The sequence below is a fragment of the Aspergillus karnatakaensis genome, assembly GCF_047715665.1.
Source record: "Aspergillus karnatakaensis strain CBS 102800 unplaced genomic scaffold BJY04scaffold_15, whole genome shotgun sequence".
NCBI classification, from domain to species: Eukaryota; Fungi; Ascomycota; class Eurotiomycetes; order Eurotiales; family Aspergillaceae; genus Aspergillus; species Aspergillus karnatakaensis.
Window position 1 is genome coordinate 491,741 of NW_027395727.1, and position 17,854 is coordinate 509,594.

General features: G+C 51.1%; 6 protein-coding genes across 6 annotated transcripts; 3 read left to right on the top strand and 3 right to left on the bottom strand.

Moving 5' to 3' along the window:
* Window positions 1-315: 315 nt before the first annotated feature.
* On the top strand, window positions 316-4,144 carry ppt1 (protein serine/threonine phosphatase PPT1; the record flags this gene model as incomplete). Its single annotated transcript, XM_073713731.1, has 8 exons — window positions 316-468; window positions 546-1,062; window positions 1,115-1,845; window positions 2,529-2,588; window positions 2,644-2,774; window positions 2,836-2,948; window positions 3,016-3,851; window positions 3,914-4,144. The coding sequence occupies 8 exons, from the start codon at window positions 316-318 to the stop codon at window positions 4,142-4,144; spliced, it is 2,772 nt and encodes a 923-aa protein (XP_073573133.1).
* A 196-nt stretch (window positions 4,145-4,340) lies between these two features.
* On the bottom strand, window positions 4,341-6,924 carry BJY04DRAFT_30688 (uncharacterized protein). The gene is made up of 2 exons (XM_073720102.1): window positions 6,796-6,924; window positions 4,341-6,669 (listed from the first exon to the last, which is right to left on the bottom strand). Exons 1-2 carry the CDS (start codon window positions 6,833-6,835, stop codon window positions 4,535-4,537), a joined length of 2,175 nt encoding a protein of 724 aa, XP_073573134.1. The 5' UTR covers window positions 6,836-6,924; the 3' UTR covers window positions 4,341-4,534.
* Window positions 6,925-7,111: 187 nt separating this feature from the next.
* Window positions 7,112-12,554, top strand: cpcC (putative protein kinase (Gcn2)). Its single transcript, XM_073718479.1, has 7 exons — window positions 7,112-7,510; window positions 7,565-9,610; window positions 9,660-9,989; window positions 10,051-11,053; window positions 11,101-11,531; window positions 11,581-12,025; window positions 12,076-12,554. The coding sequence occupies exons 1-7, from the start codon at window positions 7,295-7,297 to the stop codon at window positions 12,381-12,383; spliced, it is 4,779 nt and encodes a 1,592-aa protein (XP_073573135.1). The 5' UTR covers window positions 7,112-7,294; the 3' UTR covers window positions 12,384-12,554.
* A 21-nt stretch (window positions 12,555-12,575) lies between these two features.
* On the bottom strand, window positions 12,576-13,972 carry cwc2 (active spliceosome conformation promoter CWC2). Its single transcript, XM_073710750.1, has 2 exons — window positions 13,501-13,972; window positions 12,576-13,432 (listed from the first exon to the last, which is right to left on the bottom strand). Exons 1-2 carry the CDS (start codon window positions 13,924-13,926, stop codon window positions 12,620-12,622), a joined length of 1,239 nt encoding a protein of 412 aa, XP_073573136.1. The 5' UTR covers window positions 13,927-13,972; the 3' UTR covers window positions 12,576-12,619.
* A 136-nt stretch (window positions 13,973-14,108) lies between these two features.
* BJY04DRAFT_185349 (putative GTP binding protein (Gtp1)) lies at window positions 14,109-15,932 on the top strand. The gene is made up of 10 exons (XM_073710751.1): window positions 14,109-14,283; window positions 14,344-14,372; window positions 14,430-14,444; window positions 14,498-14,522; window positions 14,576-14,894; window positions 14,961-15,070; window positions 15,127-15,272; window positions 15,326-15,383; window positions 15,447-15,611; window positions 15,707-15,932. Exons 1-10 carry the CDS (start codon window positions 14,255-14,257, stop codon window positions 15,912-15,914), a joined length of 1,104 nt encoding a protein of 367 aa, XP_073573137.1. The 5' UTR covers window positions 14,109-14,254; the 3' UTR covers window positions 15,915-15,932.
* Window positions 15,933-15,989: 57 nt separating this feature from the next.
* On the bottom strand, window positions 15,990-17,817 carry cpa1 (carbamoyl-phosphate synthase (glutamine-hydrolyzing) CPA1). The gene is made up of 2 exons (XM_073710752.1): window positions 17,636-17,817; window positions 15,990-17,571 (listed from the first exon to the last, which is right to left on the bottom strand). Exon 2 carries the CDS (start codon window positions 17,462-17,464, stop codon window positions 16,118-16,120), a length of 1,347 nt encoding a protein of 448 aa, XP_073573138.1. The 5' UTR covers window positions 17,465-17,571; window positions 17,636-17,817; the 3' UTR covers window positions 15,990-16,117.
* Window positions 17,818-17,854: the final 37 nt, after the last annotated feature.

The window sequence follows — 17,854 nt, forward strand, 5'->3', positions numbered from 1 at the left end:
AGGATGTTTCTGGAAGCTGGTCCGCTGCAGTGCGGCAAAACGCCAAGACCGGAGCCTCGTCCATCAAAAAGGGCCCCGGCCAAGATTTAGACTATTCAAACGCTGAAGATCTGGAAGCGCGCACTGACAAAAGTGATCGGAGGCTATTCTTCTCGGATATAGATTTTGTATCTATCATTCGTTCTTCCTACCCTCATTCTACTTGCCTCTGAGCTAGTCGCGCTCGGCCATTCCTCTTGCCTCTTCGCTCTCGTGCCCTCCTACCGAAAACCCCTCCAGCCCACTCATCAGCCACCTCACATATACTTAGATACTATGGCTTCCTCGGACATTGAGGCAGCTACTGCGCTCAAGGTGCAGGGGAACAAGGCCTTCGTTGCACATGACTGGCCCACTGCCGTGGATTTCTACACGCAAGCGATCGAGAAGTACGACAAGGAACCGTCGTTCTTCAGCAACCGAGCACAGGTACGTTGGCGGTTTTCGGCTCACCGGAGGGCTAGCGGAGTTTTACAGTATGCTAACCCTGCTATCTCTGAACATAGTGCCATGTCAAACTTGAAGCCTATGGCTTCGCGATCGCCGACGCCACGAAGGCGCTAGAACTCGACCCCAACTACATCAAGGCATATTGGCGCCGAGCTCTCGCCAACAGCTTTATCCTCAACTACCGCGAGGCCGCGAAGGACTTCAAGGCCGTCATCAAACGGGAACCGGGCAATCGCGATGCCAAGTTAAAATTGACAGAGTGCGAGAAGTTGGTGCGGCGGATGGACTTTGAGAAGGCGATTGAGGTTGCGGACCCGCCGTCTGCGTTTGAGAGCTTGGATATTGATGCCATGGCTGTTCATGAGGGATATGATGGAGTTAAGCTGGGGTCGGAGATGACGCAGGAGTTTATCGATGACATGATTGAACGGTTTAAGAATGGGAAGAAGATCCATCGCAAGTATGCATTCCAGATTGTGAAGGCAGTCAAGGAGATTGTTTATGCGGAGCCGACTATGGTTGAGATTGGCGTTGAGGAGGGGAAGAGGTTGACTGTTTGTGGTGATACTCATGGTTTGTTGTCCTGTTTTCTTGTCGATGTTGGGGTTTTGACTGACGGCTGCAGGTCAATTCTTCGATCTATTGGAGATTTTCCGACTGAATGGATTCCCGACTGACACGCACGCTTACCTATTCAACGGTGACTTTGTGGATCGTGGATCGTGGTCTACGGAAATTGCCCTGCTTCTATACGCCTACAAGTGGCTGCGGCCGAACGGAATCTTCCTGAACCGCGGAAACCACGAGACAGACGATATGAACAAGGTATACGGGTTCGAAGGCGAGTGCAGGGCCAAGTACAACGAAACCCTCTTCAAGTGCTTCTCCGAGTCATTCTCGGCGCTTCCTCTGGCCACCTTGATTGGCAACAAGTTCTTCGTCCTCCATGGCGGCCTATTCTCCAACGACAACATTACGCTAGACGACATTCGGAAATTGAACCGTCACAACCAGAAGCAACCAGGACAACAAGGACTTATGATGGAGATGCTTTGGACAGATCCTCAGACCGAGCCGGGTCGCGGACCCAGCAAGCGCGGTGTCGGTCTTCAGTTCGGCCCAGACGTTACCAAGCGTTTCTGTGAGAACAACGGGCTGGAAGCCATTATTCGTTCACACGAGGTTCGCATGAATGGGTACGAGGTCGAGCACGACGGACGCTGCATCACGGTCTTTTCTGCTCCTAAGTACTGCGACACGACAGAGAACAAGGGTGCCTTCATCAAGATAGGACCAGAGCTCAAGCTTGACTACCAGGTCTTCGAGGCGGTGCCCCACCCAGACATTAAGCCAATGGTAAGCCACCGCCAAACTCCTGTATGATCAAGTACTGACTATCTTTAGGCATATGCTCAAAGTTCTCTGATGTCTATGATGTGAGATGATTGCGGCTTCTTGGAGTGATAGGCGTTGGTGGATAAACCGTACCAGCCGGAACAACCATGGTCTCGTAAGCACAGTGTGCGCGTCCCTTTTGGGTAGATGTCTCTGTATACGAATGTGCTCGATGTCTTCAACGTATTTTTACGAATTCCCGAATTTTGCATAGCGGATCAATCTGCCATAGGGGGCATCTCCTTCTATTTGAGGCTGTCTATATGATAGAATGTGAATGCTTAGCGTGGTTGAACATGAGATAGCAAAAACAACCAATTGTTCTAGCATATTTTTGGTATGTTACAGTAGAAATGCGCTAGAAGCATACAAGATCTAGACACTGTGGTTGCGGAGACCTGCCTTGAAGGGCAACCCCGCCGACCCCGCGATCGTTTTCGGACGCAGTTGTCGGTCAATAATCCACCCCATTACTTCATAGCACCTCATCTTTTTTGATTAACTCATCTCTCTTCACTCCATCACCCTTCTACCATACACTTACGCTCACAAAATGGAGTTCGACCCGAAAACCCGTGAGTTCCCGGCACTCTTTCCTGTCAAGATAATCGGACTAACCCCGCCGCTCAACAGCTCAATACCAGCTCTCCGACAAGACCAGCTTTGCTTACAGGTCTGTTACGGATAGATGGCCTGCCATTATCGTGAGTACCCCACTTATGCTTCGGTCATACAGTCTAACACAGAAATTGAACATAGACTGGCGCAATTGACGACCTGCATCGGACCGTCGCCGACGTCACCGAGGAGGAAAAGCGCAAAGAAGGAAAAACAATCATTGAGGAAGTGGCGAAGCTGAAATATGAAATCCAACATAACAGACAGATGACGTGGGTTTTTAACCCTTGAATACTGTAATTGAACTCCGGACGCTGATTGTTGCTGCGACAGGCCTCTGCCCGATGACGGCGAACCGGACTTCGAGGAGTACAACGAGGAGTTGGAGCAGCGGGGGAACCTCAAGTGGCACGAAGCCCCGTGGCTCTTTGCTGAATGTTATCTCTGTATGGCTGACTGGGTCCTATACGCAATGCCGAGGGAGAATATGGTGCTGATCGCCAATTGAAACAGACAGGCGCCTAGCCACCCTATTTGGTCGCTCGCAGCACTGGAAGGGATACGATGTCTTTGCTCGCCAAAAGATGTCTACCTTTAAGTCCTCCCGACCCGCCGTCCTCGAACTGGCTGCTAGGTACAAGGAGCTGGCTTTGGAGGCAGAGAAGGGGAACAACACCGAGGAGTCCGACCGTCTTCTATTTTCTGAGATGTGCGAGATCTGCTTGTGGGGAAATGCTACAGATCTATCCCTCCTGACATCTATTACATACGAGGATATTCAGAAGCTGCAGGGCGCACAGGCTCGAAAAGCAGCCGAGAAGAACATCCTTGTCAACGACATGAACGCTGCATTTGATGTACTCCGCAAAGCCCAACAGGAGAACAAGGGAGGAGAGCGCCGCGTCGATATCGTCTTGGACAATGCCGGATTCGAGCTCTTCGTCGACCTCATTCTAGCCGGATATATGCTTTCTGCTGGAATCGCAACAACCGTCATCCTCCGTCCCAAGCTGATCCCCTGGTTCGTGTCCGATGTTGTTCCCCGTGACTTCGCAGACCTTATTCAGGCCCTCGCGGATCCTCAGGGCTTCTACACTGCACCCGACGACAGCGACAGAAAGCACGAGCCCCTCTCCGACAAGGAAGTCAGCGAGGTGAAGTTCCTCTTCGAGCAATGGAGTCATTTCCATGCCGAGGGCAAACTCATTATCCGCCCTCACCCCTTCTGGACTGCAGCTGGTAGCTACTGGCGCCTGCCGCACACCGCACCAGATCTCTTCGAAGACCTCAAAGAAGCTGAACTCGTTCTCTTCAAGGGCGATCTCAACTACAGAAAGCTTGTTAGCGATGTACGTCCCTTATTTCCCCCTCCATGATCATCTCCTCAAGTTTCCCGCTAACCACATGACAGGCCGCATGGGACCCAACAACCCCCTTCACAACAGCCATCGGTCCTCTAGGCCCGCATTCTGGCATCCGCGTCTTGTCCTTCCGCACATGCAAGGCCGATACCGTCGTCGCTCTTCCGCCAGGTAAGGATGAGGAACTCCGTCAGCTTCCTGGCGGAGGAGGTGCTGAGAAGCGCGAGTGGGCGTGGACTGGAAAGTGGGCTGTTGTCTCCTTCAGCGATGGCAAGGCTTGAGGAGTGGTTAGAGGGCTATAGACGGATTGTGGATTATACGCGGTCATGCGTGGTACAGTAATGGAATACATAGATAGATGGAATATGAGTGAATAGATGTACAAGATATTCTGCAGGTTATATTTACCTACCTATACGCTTAAGCCTGGAAGAATATTACTTGAGCGACAAACTACGTGATTACGTGTAGGTATACTGCAAGGAAGCCGGTGTCAATTTATCTCAATACGAAAGACCAATAAGAGAGCGTGGGTATAAACTCCTAGATATCAACACTCAAGCACATCAAAATTCCATCCTAGCAAAGTCAATCTACCCAAGTTGTTAACACCCTTCGCTGTAGACCGAATCCGATAAGAAAATAAAGTTCAATGAATGAAAGAGAAAGGATCAAGCCTTCACAGTAGTCCGCAGATGATTCTCCTTGCCGTCTTCTCTGTTCTTGCGAGGTTCGTCCTTCCGCTTCAGGCGTGCCTGGGCCTGCACGGCCATTTTGCGCTCGAGTAAAAGTGGATCTCGTGGTATTATAGGAGCTGTTTGCCGTTTCTTTGCGCGGTCTAGAAGATATGTGTCTGGCAGGGAAGACAGGGCATCGAGGCTGTACTTCGTCGCTGACCGTCGGGACTGCAGGCGATCTGGGCGGAGTTGATGGCTGTCGTCGAGCTGGAGTCGGCGACTAGGAAGTGAAGCGGTTGCTTGATGTGACCCATGAGTATCTTGATGATTGCGTCGAACGTTAGTACCGGACCAAGTGCCCGTGTCAACTGTCGGTATCTCAGGAGGGGAGGATGGCGGGATGAGATCTGTCTCCTCCTGATAGCGAGGAGGCTTATATGTGTTGAGAGGGGATATTCCTATATTGTTGAACTTCTCGTCGATATCATGAATGCCTAAATCCTTCATGGCCTTTCTTAATTCCGCGTCTTTCAGGTCATTCTCGATCCCATGTAACCGACGAGTCTTTCCTCGTGGGCTAGGGCTGGGTGGCTGATTTGTCTCCATGGTATCATCGAAAGCTTCTTTCTGAGGGCTGGTATGGCCAAAGTCCTGGACATGCACGCTTTCATTATTCCTGCGGCCTTCGGGGCGGGCTCGCGATCTAATCTCCGTTGCGGTCTCCAAAGCCCTCAGTCTTGTTTTCAGCAAATCAATCTGATCCTGCATGCGATGGCGCTCGTCGTTGAAAGACACTTTCATATCTTCTTCCTGCTCTCGTTGCTGCTGAGTTGTCGATTTGAGGCGCTCGCGGTATTCTTGAATCCGCGTTTCCAGTTTTGCCTCTCGCTGCTTCAGCTTTGCTTCCCTTTCCTTGCGTCGACCCTCGTATTTCGATGCCTCCTGCTTGAATCGGGCTAGTGTGTTCTTGAGCATTGCATTTTCCTTCTCTAAGTCTGAAGCTTTCTGCTCAGAGCTGAGGGCAAGGCCTTTGAGCTTCTCGAAATCCGAATTCTGTTGCTTCATATCGGTGATCTTGGCGTTCGCTTGCGCTAGGGCCTGTTGGGTCTTTTGTAGAGCCTCAGACGTCTCCTTCGGGGTTATGCTGGAGTCGCATTGTCCTGCTATGACGTCGACTTCGCTTCCCACCACACCATGCTGCTCTAGAACCTTGCGCAGCATACTAACCTTGTGCTTGTACTGGAGTGCCAGAGCCGTCTGCTTCGTAAGATCTTGAACGAGCTGCTCTTTATCCGCGCGTGTATTTTCTGCGACCATCGTAGAGGCCAACTGCGTTACATGGCGTTCCATTTCTTCAACCTTTAGTTCTTCCTCTTTCAGCTTTGTAGCCAAGCGGTAGGCTTCTTCATCCTTCTTTTTCGCGAAAGTTTTTGCGGCCGAGCGGTACTGTATGAGTCGTTTGATTTCAAGAGCCGTCTTGGTCCGGTAGCTATCAAACTCCGCCTTCCAGTACTTGCCGGACCGAGAGCGTGGCTCGTTCATGTTGATTGTGTCGTCATTATCGTCCCCTTGGGGCGCCGCTGCTTCGGCTTTGGGCTCAGTTTTCGAGCGACTCTCACCGGGCTTCTGAGAAGGCTTCTCCGACCTGGAAGGCTTCTCACGTGAATCCATTAGAGTTTGGGTGAGTCTGCTGCGCTTCCCTTCCGACGAGCCTGATGCCCACTGGCTGCTGATGTTACCCGATACAGTTATCGGAGTCTTGACGATTCTGTTAGACGCATCCTCGCGCCTGCGCTCATTATCGACCACGCCTTCTCCGAACGATACAGTCTTGCGCCGGTTTGAGACGGTACCGGGCGTCATAAGAATGCTCTTTGTCGGCGATGCGTTCATAGCTAGATCAAATTCGGCTGCAGTGGCCTTGGTAGATTCTGTCTTCTGCTCGATCGGTTTCTGCGATACGTTGTCCTTGGCTGGCTGAAAGTTATGAGATTGTTGCTTGGGCTTCAAATGAGCATTGGTAAGATCTTCGTCGTCTGCTTTTGGCGTTCCAAACAAAGCGCTCTGGAATGCGCGAAGCGCAAACATGGGCGCGGGGGTTTCCGGAGGCTCCATTATCTTAGAATCGTCTATGGAAGAGTAAGAAGAAAGAAGTCAGCGCGCGATTGTTATTCATGAGATGAGGTCCGCATTCTCAAACTTTCTGGGAAGGCGGCAGGCGCGGCGCATCTGGGGAAAACAGTATAGACACGCACCTGCAGTTTGGTCATTCTGACCACCCATCCAGCCCATCATGCTGCCTGCAGAGTCCAAAGACAAACTAGATTAAACATCCAAACAAAGCAGCATACACATCATAATGGGGCCACCACTGGCGATAAAAGCGGAGAAGTTGGATGCTGGGTTGACGTGGAAGGACGTGCTTTGTTTACCCTTCGCTCCGCTGGCTGGGTATTGCCGGGCGGTCGGCCGGAAGAACGACGGGGCGGGCAAGCTTTGGGGACTGATTGGCGTGGCAGTTCTTCGACCGCTCTTTTTCTCCCCCTCCCTCAGTCATGCCCAATCGGTGCTGAAAGTACGCTTTCTCGCCCAGTTTCTCTTCATTTTGTTTGTCTTTAAACTCTAGATATGTCCAATCCCGAGCTATAGAGGGTTGCAGCTTCGGCTGCATCTTTGTCACTGCTTCTCGTGGCAAAGACCATCAAATCATTCGGTGTATATTCGAGCTCCTACCTCACCGCCCTACGCCCCGCTATGCCTCACCATCACAAGAAGACCGCAAACAATGCCCACAAGAATGCCTCTCCACGGGCGGAGAAGAAGCATATATTCCCGGAGCCCGTGTCGCCTGCGCCCCCAGTAGTGGCGCCCACAAATTACCAAGAAATCCACCAGAACGAGGTGGAGGCTCTACGGTCAATCTATATCGATGACTTTGAGGAAGTAGAGCACCGGCGCTCTGCGTGGCACGTAAGTCAAAATCTTGGTTGAATCCAAACTTTCAGAACTCTAACTTGCAAATAGCAATCCTCTGAACTCTCATTTAAGCTTCATTTGCGAGCCTATTCCAATCCCGATGTTCGCCTGACTTTGCTTGTTGAGCTACCCACCACGTACCCAAAAACATGTCCGAACATCACGCCAGAGAATTTGGAAGACCTACGCCGGGGAGCGCAGTCGAGAGTGCGCGATACCCTACGGAACAAACCGAAGACCATGTTAGGTTCGGAAATGATATACGAAATTGCAGTTTCGATACAGGATATTCTTGAGGATGCGGCAGAAGCCCAGCTTCAGGACCAGGACCTTCCCAGCCTTGAGGAGGAGCGCATAGTGCAAGAAGCGGCAGCGAACCAACGGGCGGAAAAGGCAAGGGAAGAAGAGCTTCGGAAACAGCAAGCGGCTACAGCGAAGGAGGAGTTAGAGCTCAAGCAACTAGTGCAAGACACGATCAACAAGCGAACGAAAGCGCTGTCACGGCGAAAGAGCAGGACATCCGCGTTAGAAATAAGCGGTGGTGCTGAGGTTGCGACAAATCTGCCTGGAACAATCATATTTGATCCACCATTAATTATGACTGATGGAGACGAGGGCCCATTAGTGTTTCGAGCCGTTTATGGAAAGACGTTGTTGAAAAGCTCGCCCAGAACGAGTACATTCCTAGTGCGGCCAGTTGTTCCGGAGAACCGGCCATGCGCACCTCTCTTGGTTTTGAAAGAGTTATTGATCGATGAAAAGGGAGCTGATACTCTTACTTTCAGGGAGCAAATGCGTTTGAGTGAAGACAGGCTCGAAGGCTTGAAGAAGCTTCGACATCAGAACCTAGTTGACTTTCTTGGATTCAAGATTCTACGACCGTTAAATTCAGGCAATGTCACTGATAGCTTGTGGACCGTGTATGCAGTGCTAGAGCATGCAAACAAAGGTTCGCTCTTCGAGTTCCTGGATATAGTTGGAACAACCCCGGTTGAAATGCTCCGCAGCTGGACTATCCAGCTCCTTGAGGCGCTTGAGTACTATCACCGCCACGGCTTTGTTCATGGAGGTATTGACTGCGGGCGTGTCTTGCTGTTCAGAAACCCAACAGGCGGCACCGTTGTAAAGCTCTTTTCAGGCATTGGAGAAGCTCTGCCCGAGTCGGGGACTACGAGGCCCTTGACAACATCGAGATCACCATTCTGGCTACCCCCGGAGCTAACGCAAGAACGCTCATCTCCCACCATGAAAACTGATGTTTGGGATCTTGGGATCGTATTCCTCCAGATGGGATTCGGAAAAGATGTGCTTCAACGGTATACGTCGGCCAATGCTCTGATGAACAGCCTTGACCTGTCACCATCCCTGCACGATTTGCTTGAAGAGTTTTTCAGGCCAAATCCGAAGCGCAGGCCAACAGCGTTCCAATTGCAGCCTTCGGAGTTCTTCCGCGTCGACAGCCCTTTGACAATGCGTACGAGCGCCTCAAACTCAATGTCGTTACCAAGGCGCCCGCGACTCGACTCCCTCAGCGGTGGCTTCCCCTCATTCTCTCGCTACCATCAGGACTTTGATGAGGCCGGGCGCTTGGGTAGAGGTGGTTTTGGTGAAGTTGTCAAAGCGCGAAACAAACTAGATGGTGGAATATACGCCGTCAAGAAGATATCACATAGATCTGCTACTGCATTGAAGACTACATTGTCAGAAATCATGCTCTTGTCGCGCTTGAATCATCCGTACGTGGTGCGCTATTATACTGCCTGGCTTGAAGAGGACTACGAGCAACGAGACGAAGATGCCATTTCATTCACAGATGGAGGTTCCATCGGCAGTACCCACTCGCAGGAGTTCGATTATAGCACCACAGGCGGCCTCGATTTCATAAGTTCGAGCGGCTATCCGCACATAGAGTTCGCCGCGGATAGCGATGAAGAGGATGCTGGGACGGTCTCTACCAGGGAGAAAGGTGAAACGCCAGAAACATTTGGAACCGAGAGTGGCACAGGCAAGGAACTGAGCCGGGTGAGATCAGGCTCACAAGGTAGACCAGTTCTGACTACACTATACATCCAGATGGAATACTGCGAGAAACACGTGAGTATTTGTATTCTCACAAGATTGAGCCCACACTAACTCTGGGAAGACGCTTCGAGATCTCATAAAGAACGGTCTTTATGATGATATCGACAGGTCCTGGCGTTTGTTCCGTCAGATCTTAGATGGATTGACTTACATCCACGGAAGCGGCATTATCCACCGCGATCTTAAGCCTGACAACATATTCATTGACGTAGCCAATAACCCTCGGATTGGAGATTTTGGCCTAGCTACCAGCGGCCAATTTACGACGGCTGTACGATCTTCTGCGGCTGCGGATTTCGGAGGCAACCTTACTCGAAGCCTCGGCACTACGTACTATGTGGCGCCTGAAATGAAGTCCGATATTACGGTGAACTACACGGATAAGGTTGATGTGAGTTGATGTACTTTCCTGCCTGCAGTGGGCCAAGATAACCATTTGCTAATGGACAAAGATGTATTCTTTGGGGATCATTTTCTTCGAGATGTGCCATGCATTACCGACGAATATGGAACGTGATCACACCTTACGAGCTATCAGGGAACCACACCATACACTGCCCCTAACATTTCAAGAGTCCGAGAAGGTGATTCAAGGAAAGATCATCACAAGTCTACTCCATCATAACCCCTCAGAGCGACCTTCTGCTTCTGAACTACTGCATAGCGGCCAGATCCCATTACAAGTTGAGGAGGAAACCTTCAGACGCGCAATCATGCATTTGCTTTCTGATCCCAGCTCTCCAGACTACAAGAAGATCCTTTCAGCGATATTTTCTCAGTCTCCAAAGAAGGCTGAAGATATCGCGTGGGACATGGATTCTCGTGGGGCTCCCGCAGCCAACGAGCTCCTCGTACAGGGTTTAGTGAAAGAACGGCTTACCTCGATATTCCGCAGGCACGGTGCGGTGGAAACAACGAGACAGATGCTATTCCCCAAGTCTCAACATTACAGTAACGGTGCCGTAAGGCTTCTTGACGCTTCTGGGAACATGCTTCAACTACCTTTCGACCTGACATTGCCAAATGCGCGCGCCATTCCCCGCCAAGATCCTTCGCTAGAGAAGACGTTTGCTTTCGGCACTGTCTATAGGGACAATTCGCACGGTGGTGAACCTAGGACGCATAAAGAGGTGGATTTTGACATCGTGTCTCGTAATACTCTCGACCTAGCCTTGAAAGAGGCCGAGGTTATTAAAGTGCTTGATGAGATTATCGAAGACTTTCCACCACTGAGAGCCAGCCCTATGTGTTTCATGATCAATCACTCCGATTTGCTCCAGCTTATCATGGACTTTTGTCGTATAAAGTCTTCGCAGATCCCTCTAGTCAAGGAGGTGATTAGCAGGCTTAACATTGGAAAATACTCTATGCAGAAGATACGAAGCGATCTCCGTTCTCCTGCAATCGGCGTAGCATCCACCTCCCTTGACGAGCTCGCTAGATTTGATTTCAGAGGTATGTTCGGAAAATGCCATGAATTACTAGAATACTGACGTCTGTAGATACCCCCAAGCAAACCCAAAAGCGACTACGGGTCATCATGGAAGGTACTGACTCTGCCGAACGCCTAACGCCAATCTTCGCGCGGATCAATTCTTTAGTGTCCTATTTGCAAAGCCTCGATGTGAAACGAAAAGTTTACGTCAGTCCTCTCGGGAGTCTCAACGACAAGTTCTTTCGCGGCAGTATACTTTTTCAATGCATATTCGATGGCAAACGACGTGATGTCTTTGCAGCTGGTGGTCGCTATGACTCCTTAGTCCAGGATTTCCGCTCCGGCGTGACGACAAATCGCCCTCAGCCTCATGCTGTGGGGTTCAATCTGAGTTGGGACAGATTAAGCTCCGTGATGATTGATTACCTCAAAGCTCCTATAAGGCCGTCTCTCAAGCATCCTGAATCTGAAGTAGGGGCTTTTTGGAAGACGAGAAGAGTAAGTCTGCTTCTATTCAGTACTAAAATCGGCACCTAACGCTTTGCAGTGCGATGTGCTTGTGGCCAGTTTCGATCCAACAGTTTTGCGCGAGATGGGAGTCAAGATTATCCAAGATCTCTGGTCCAATGATATCAGCGCCGAGCTGGCAGTAGATGCATCCTCGCTCGAAGAGCTTCTTACGAAATATCGAGATCATAACCATAGCTGGATTGTTCTCGCGAAGCAGGATAGCAAAGAGCGAGGTTTTAAGGTCAGGTGTTTTGTGCCAAAGGAGGAATTGGATGTACGAAGCTCCGAGCTTGTCCCCTGGCTTCGCAGTGAGATACGTGCCCGTAATATACGAGAAGGAACACCCGAGACTCCACGTTTCTCCCGTTTACCCAGCCAGTCGGAACCAAATACAGGCGCCAACGAACGTGCCAATGACGTACGCATCCTTGTCTCGCAGCATCGAAGTAAGAAGACGAACCGGAGAAACATCGTTGAACAAGGTGAGCTCCACCTGACAAGCTGACATGCTTCTTTGACTGACGAATATCAGCCCTGATGCGTTCAAGAGAGGTCGTGGAAAAGGCTCTCAACGGCCCCATCGCCGCAATTGACGTCCGTGATGACCTCCTCGAAGAAATTAGGGATACTCGCCTGTCAGATCCCGATAGCTGGCGTACAGTAATTCAAAATGCGCCACTAACAGATCGAAAATACCTGACTCAAGTCCATGACTTGCTTTCTGACCTGGCGACTGAAAGCCGAGGGGAGGCAGCAGAGGGTTCAGGCAACGCTTTCATCTATAACTTCCGCACGGGGTCGTGTCTTTATTATGACCTGGGGAGCGGGAGTGACCGGTGATATGATCATGATCGAGGATGGCTTATGATGTGATACGCGGAATGTGGCATGTGTGATGTATTTCAACAATTATCTAGCTATAACTAGCGAAATGTGGCCTTTACTATCTCCCCTCAGCGACTGAAACATCCCCTAGAAAGCGACCGGTTTACATAGCGTAAGAGGACAAGATGGCGAGCGCAAGCCAGGTATCTCTGATATTATACATCTAAGAAATTGAACTATAGAAATAGAGGTTAATCGCTATCATCGTCGCTCCCGTATCCTACCAGAGGCCCTGAAGCCTGCGGCGCCTGTTTTGTCGTCACATTACCCCCTGTCAAACCCCTCAACGCAGCAACAGTTGAGCTCGAGAAAATCCCACCCCCACTACCAGCTTCGTACTGCACTGAAGACCCCGCAGCCTCGATCATACGCGTCTGCTCAGGTGCCTCCAGCTCAGGTACATCCCCTTCCGCACCCCCCATCTCCTTTGCCCTTGCAAACCAAACCTCATCCGGGGGCTCATACCCCTGCAACCCATAACTCCCCTCGATTTTCTTCCTCTTCCTTGCCTCAGGATCCCGCCCCTCCAGCTCCGCCACAAACTCCTCCGGTAGCGCCCTCCTCACAGCCTCCGCAGCCTGCTCCTCCAATCTCCGAGCCTCACGCTTCTGCGCCAACGGATTTGGATCGACAGTTGCCCACCGCACGTTCAAAATCTCGCTATGGTCTAGACTCTGGTGTGCCATGGCCTCTTTAGCAAATTGCGCATTCGCCTCGTTTGTGTAGGTTACGAAGGCGACACCCCGGGACGTAAGGACTCGGATCCGGTCAATCTGGCCCCATTCTGCGAAGTGGCGGGAAACGACTTCTTCGATGTCGTCGGTTACGTGGATGCGGCCGACATAGAGCGTGCGGTTTTGACGCATGAAAGAGCCCACGCCGCCCATGTCATCGCGGTAGTCGCTGTGTTTGTCGCGGCCGAAGCAGTCGACGTTCGGGTTGAAGAGGTCGTGAAGGGTTGGGAGGCGGTGGAGGTATTCGCATTCGTAGCCTTTCGGGCAGATCTGGCACAGAAACCTGTCAGTACACGGTTGAAATAGACAAAAAGAAAGGCAAGCAGAAGAATACATACCCCCCGAGCAAAAAACAAACAAAAGTACGACCCCGTCACTTTATCCGCGCGCGTATACCCACTATCCTTCGCGATGTTGCAGCGCGACACCGCCGCAGTCTTCGACAGGTACTTGTCTTCGCGATCGCCGCCAGACCACTTGTTATACCAGATGTTGAAGACCGTTCCGGTTTGCGGTGGCGGCTCGGACTTGAGTGTTGCGGGATCGACTTGCGGCCGGGCGGGCCTTCGTTTCCGTCTGATGATCTTCTTGGTTTTCTTCTGTGTGCCGTCCGCGTCTGTGGGTGTTACGGCGGTTTCTGATTGTGTCGTGACGAGGGCGTTGTCGTCATTTGGTGAGAGGTCTTGGTCCAGTGTATCTTGTTGCGGAACCTCTGTGGGCACTGAGGCCGTTGGGGTATCGATCTCTGCTGTGTCGGCCATCATTAAGGAGTGTGTGGCGTAAGGAGGTTTGTTGAAGGGAGGAAGATATCAAATGGTTGGTCTGATCGGAGATGTCGAAGTTTCCGCTGAAAAGTCCGATTACATAAGCTATAAAATGGTCTTGGCATCGCGATGAATTTGAAGGTGCGGAGATTCCCGTCGACGAAATTGAGTGTATTGATCGCAAAAGAGTCATTCTTCTTCTTGTTCTACTTGGTGCTTGCTCTCTGCTTGCTCTTGAAAGTGCTCGGAACATCTGGGGTCCCACCGCCTGGTGAAAACGAATCTCTAGTCCCAATATCAGAGTCCGCGGGGCTCCCCAACCGGCAAGATGGTGAACATTACGGACAAGATCAAGGAGTAAGCGCAAGGATTGGTCTATAAGATGACATATGATGCTAACGTATGTGTCAACTCCAGGATTGAAGATGAAATGCGCAGGACGCAAAGTAAGTGCTCTTCTATATTCTAATCAATATGTAACCCCGCAGCTAACTCGAATATAGAAAACAAGGCCACAGGTGCGGACTCTTACATAGATACGGAATTGGCTAAGTATACTAACATCTGCCAGAATACCATCTTGGTCTTCTTAAAGGGTACGCCACCTAATCCTCACTTTTCATATCCTTTGTGAACTAACAGTCTATAGAAAGCTTGCCCGGTTGAGGGCCCAACTCCTCGAACCAACTGGTGGTTCTGGTGGCGGCGGCGCAGGTTTCGACGTTAGCAAGAGCGGTGATGCCCGTGTTGCCCTAGTTGGTTTCCCATCCGTGGGTAAATCGACCTTCCTGAGCAAGATCACCAAGACGAAGAGTGAGGCTGCGGCTTACTCGTTCACGACGCTTACGGCTATTCCTGGTGTGTTGGAGTACGGGGGTGCCGAGATTCAGATTCTGGATCTGCCGGGTATTATCGAGGGAGCCTCGGAGGGAAAGGGGCGTGGACGGCAGGTAATCTCTGCTGCTAAGGTTTGTTTGTGCCTTTTGGACTGGGTGCGTGGGACGCAGAACAGAACAGGGCTGATGTGTTGACAGACAAGTGATCTGATATTGATGGTTCTTGATGCTACGAAGAAGGCTGAGCAGCGTGCTTTGCTAGAGGCAGAATTGGATGCTGTGGGTATCCGGCTTAACAAGGAGCCTCCGTGAGTACCCTATAGCTTTCTTTAAATACTACCAGCTTGATACTAACATGAGGTAGCAACATCTACCTAAAACAAAAGAAAGCCGGCGGAATGAAGATTACCTTCCAAACACCACCCAAATACCTAGATGAGAAAATTATCTACAACGTCCTCCGCGACTACAAGATGCTCAACTGCGAAGTTCTAGTTCGAGATGAATACGGTGCGTCTCTATGTAGCCGTTATGCAACCTCACTAAACTAATAATCAAAACAGCCACAATCGACGACTTCATCGACGTGATCATGAAAGACCACAGAAAATACATCCCTTGGTAAGATTAATCATCCTGCCCTAACCATCTGATCAGAGAAGAAAAACGTCTAACAACCCCCAGCTTGTACGTCTACAACAAAGTCGACAGCGTCAGCATCGAATTCCTCGACCAGCTAGCCCGCGAACCACACACGGCAGTCATGAGCTGCGAGCTCGACCTCGCCGTGACAGACGTTGTAGACCGCATCTGGAAGGAACTGCGCTTAATGCGTGTTTACACGAAACGGTACAGCCTGCCCCTATCCTTTTCCCTTATTCTCCTACCATGACACTCTACCGGCCTTTTGTTTTCGACCGGAGAATGAGCTAACAATTCAATAGAAAAGGTGTCGAGCCCGACTTCAGCGAAGCACTGATTGTGCGAAGTAATGCGACGATTGAGGATGTTTGCGACCAGATCCATCGGACGTTGAAGGAGACGTTCAAGTATGCGCTTGTTTGGGGTGCGAGTGCGAGGCATGTGCCGCAAAGGGTGGGGTTGAGTCATGTTGTTGCTGATGAGGATGTGGTTTCGATTGTGGCGAAATAGGTCATGATAATTAGCAAGAAAACTATGCTCCAATAAAAACTACAATGTTTAGTCTACGAGTACCAAGAACGGCAGTAAATGGTGAGATAGATATTCAATTTATATGGAATGATGTACCAGAAACCGAAATATTAACATAACCCAAACATGAAAGAACCAACCCAGCCCTTGCCCAAACTCCGTTAAACAGTTTCAAAATACACCTAAGCGGCAGCAGCGACAGCAGCGGCGGCGGCAGCAACGTTTTGCATACCAACAGTAGGGGCGACATCGACACGCTCCTTGGGCAAGAGATCAACCAAGAGAGGGCTGGGGATGGTCTCCCGGGTGGGGTGGAAAGCAAGCTGGCTGTGCTTGTACTTCTTGACGCTATCGATGTAGATGTCGAAGAGGTAGGAAGAGTCCAGAGGACCTCCCTTGGCCTCGGGGTGGAACTGAGTGCTGAAGATGGGACGGGACTTGTGGATCATACCCTCATTGCTAGAGTCGTTGAGGTTGACAAAGTAAGGCTTCCAGTCGGAAGGCAGGGTCGAGGCATCCACAGCATAACCGTGGTTCTGGCTGGTGATGTGGCAGCGACCAGTGGTCAAGTCGAGAGCAGGAATGTTGTGAGCACGGTTACCGTACTTCAACTTAATGGTACGAGCGCCGGTAGCAAGAGCCAAGAGCTGGTGACCCAGGCAGATACCAAAGATGGGGACCTGGGAGGTCTCCATCAGGCGGCGGAGGTGGTAGGTGGTGTCCTGGCAGTGGGTAGGGTCACCGGGGCCGTTGGAGATGAAGACACCATCAAAGTGGTGAGCGACCTTGTGGATGGGGTAATCAAAAGGGAAGACAGTCACGCTAGCTCCGCGGCTGACAAGGCTGCGCAGAATGTTCTCCTTGACACCACAGTCGATGACAGCAACGTGGCATTGGGGGTCGGCGGCGCTGACGTGGAAGGGAGACTTGGTGCTGACCTGGCGGACAAGGTGGATCTGCTCAGGGTCGGTGAAAGCCTCATCCTGATCGGCATCGTACTCCTCACCGACGGTGATACGGGCAAGGGAAGAACCTTGCTCACGGAGGTAGGTGACAATTTGACGAGTGTCGACGCCAGAGATGGCAGGGACACCCTCGCGTGCGCACCATTCACCGAGGCTCTCAACCGCGGTCCAGTGGGAGTATTGCTCCGCAACATCGGCGACAACGACACCAGCAGCCTGGAGGTTGGGCGACTCAAAGTACTTGAGGAGACCGTGAGGGTCCCTCTCAGCCGAAGGAACACCGTAGTTTCCAATCAAGGGCTGGGTGAAAACCAAGATCTGGCCTCGGTAGGAGGGATCAGTCAAGGACTCGGGGTATCCGACCAGAGAGGTGGTGAAGACGGCCTCTCCGGAAATGTTGGTGCGGGCACCGAAGGACTTTCCGTGGAAGATAGGACCATCTCGGATCGTGAAGGTTGCTCGCTCAAGAGGCCTCTGAGAGCGGACAGTGGCCATGAAGCGAGTCTGGAAAGAGCTCATGGGAGAGCGGGCGGGAACCGCCTTGACGAATCGAGTGAACATCATTTTGGTGATAAGGATATTGGAGGTGTGGCAGAAGAGTGGTATACGATCGAGCTTGGGTCGGTTCAGTAATTTCCGGAGGCTTTCCAGAGGTGATCCGAGATGTAGTCCTGGGGAAGTTAGTCAAGGACCCTTGCAAGAAGAATGACGCAGACACGATGGAGCCGAGCATACCTGAGAAGTGAAGGTGGAAGGTGCCAAACGCATGAACGCGACTGTGAGCTACCAGTTACTAGACTGATATAAGAGAAGATTTGATGAGGATTGATGTTTAGAACGACATGAATTGGATGGAGTAATAGTGGAAGATGGGGAAGAAGTGAGTCAAGAGGGGGCGGACGGACTCCGATTTAAAGGTTCAAATTTCTGCAGTGCGACTCTCGGGCCGGTCAT

Excerpts from the sequence above, each read along its gene's own strand:
- BJY04DRAFT_30688 (XM_073720102.1), bottom strand. The coding sequence starts at position 6,835 with ATGATGGGCTGGATGGGTGGTCAGAATGACCAAACTGCAG. Across the intron at positions 6,670-6,795 it reads TCAGAATGACCAAACTGCAG|ACGATTCTAAGATAATGGAG; the intron begins GTGCGTGTCTAT and ends ACTCTTCCATAG.
- cpcC (XM_073718479.1), top strand. The coding sequence starts at position 7,295 with ATGCCTCACCATCACAAGAAGACCGCAAACAATGCCCACAAGAATGCC. Across the intron at positions 9,990-10,050 it reads ACTACACGGATAAGGTTGAT|ATGTATTCTTTGGGGATCAT; the intron begins GTGAGTTGATGT and ends TAATGGACAAAG. Across the intron at positions 11,532-11,580 it reads CTTTTTGGAAGACGAGAAGA|TGCGATGTGCTTGTGGCCAG; the intron begins GTAAGTCTGCTT and ends AACGCTTTGCAG.
- cwc2 (XM_073710750.1), bottom strand. The coding sequence starts at position 13,926 with ATGATGGCCGACACAGCAGAGATCGATACCCCAACGGCCTCAGTGCCC. Across the intron at positions 13,433-13,500 it reads GTTTGTTTTTTGCTCGGGGG|ATCTGCCCGAAAGGCTACGA; the intron begins GTATGTATTCTT and ends TTTCTGTGCCAG.
- BJY04DRAFT_185349 (XM_073710751.1), top strand. The coding sequence starts at position 14,255 with ATGGTGAACATTACGGACAAGATCAAGGA. Across the intron at positions 15,384-15,446 it reads CACAGAAAATACATCCCTTG|CTTGTACGTCTACAACAAAG; the intron begins GTAAGATTAATC and ends AACAACCCCCAG. Across the intron at positions 15,612-15,706 it reads ATGCGTGTTTACACGAAACG|AAAAGGTGTCGAGCCCGACT; the intron begins GTACAGCCTGCC and ends ACAATTCAATAG.
- cpa1 (XM_073710752.1), bottom strand. The coding sequence starts at position 17,464 with ATGATGTTCACTCGATTCGTCAAGGCGGTTCCCGCCCGCTCTCCCATG.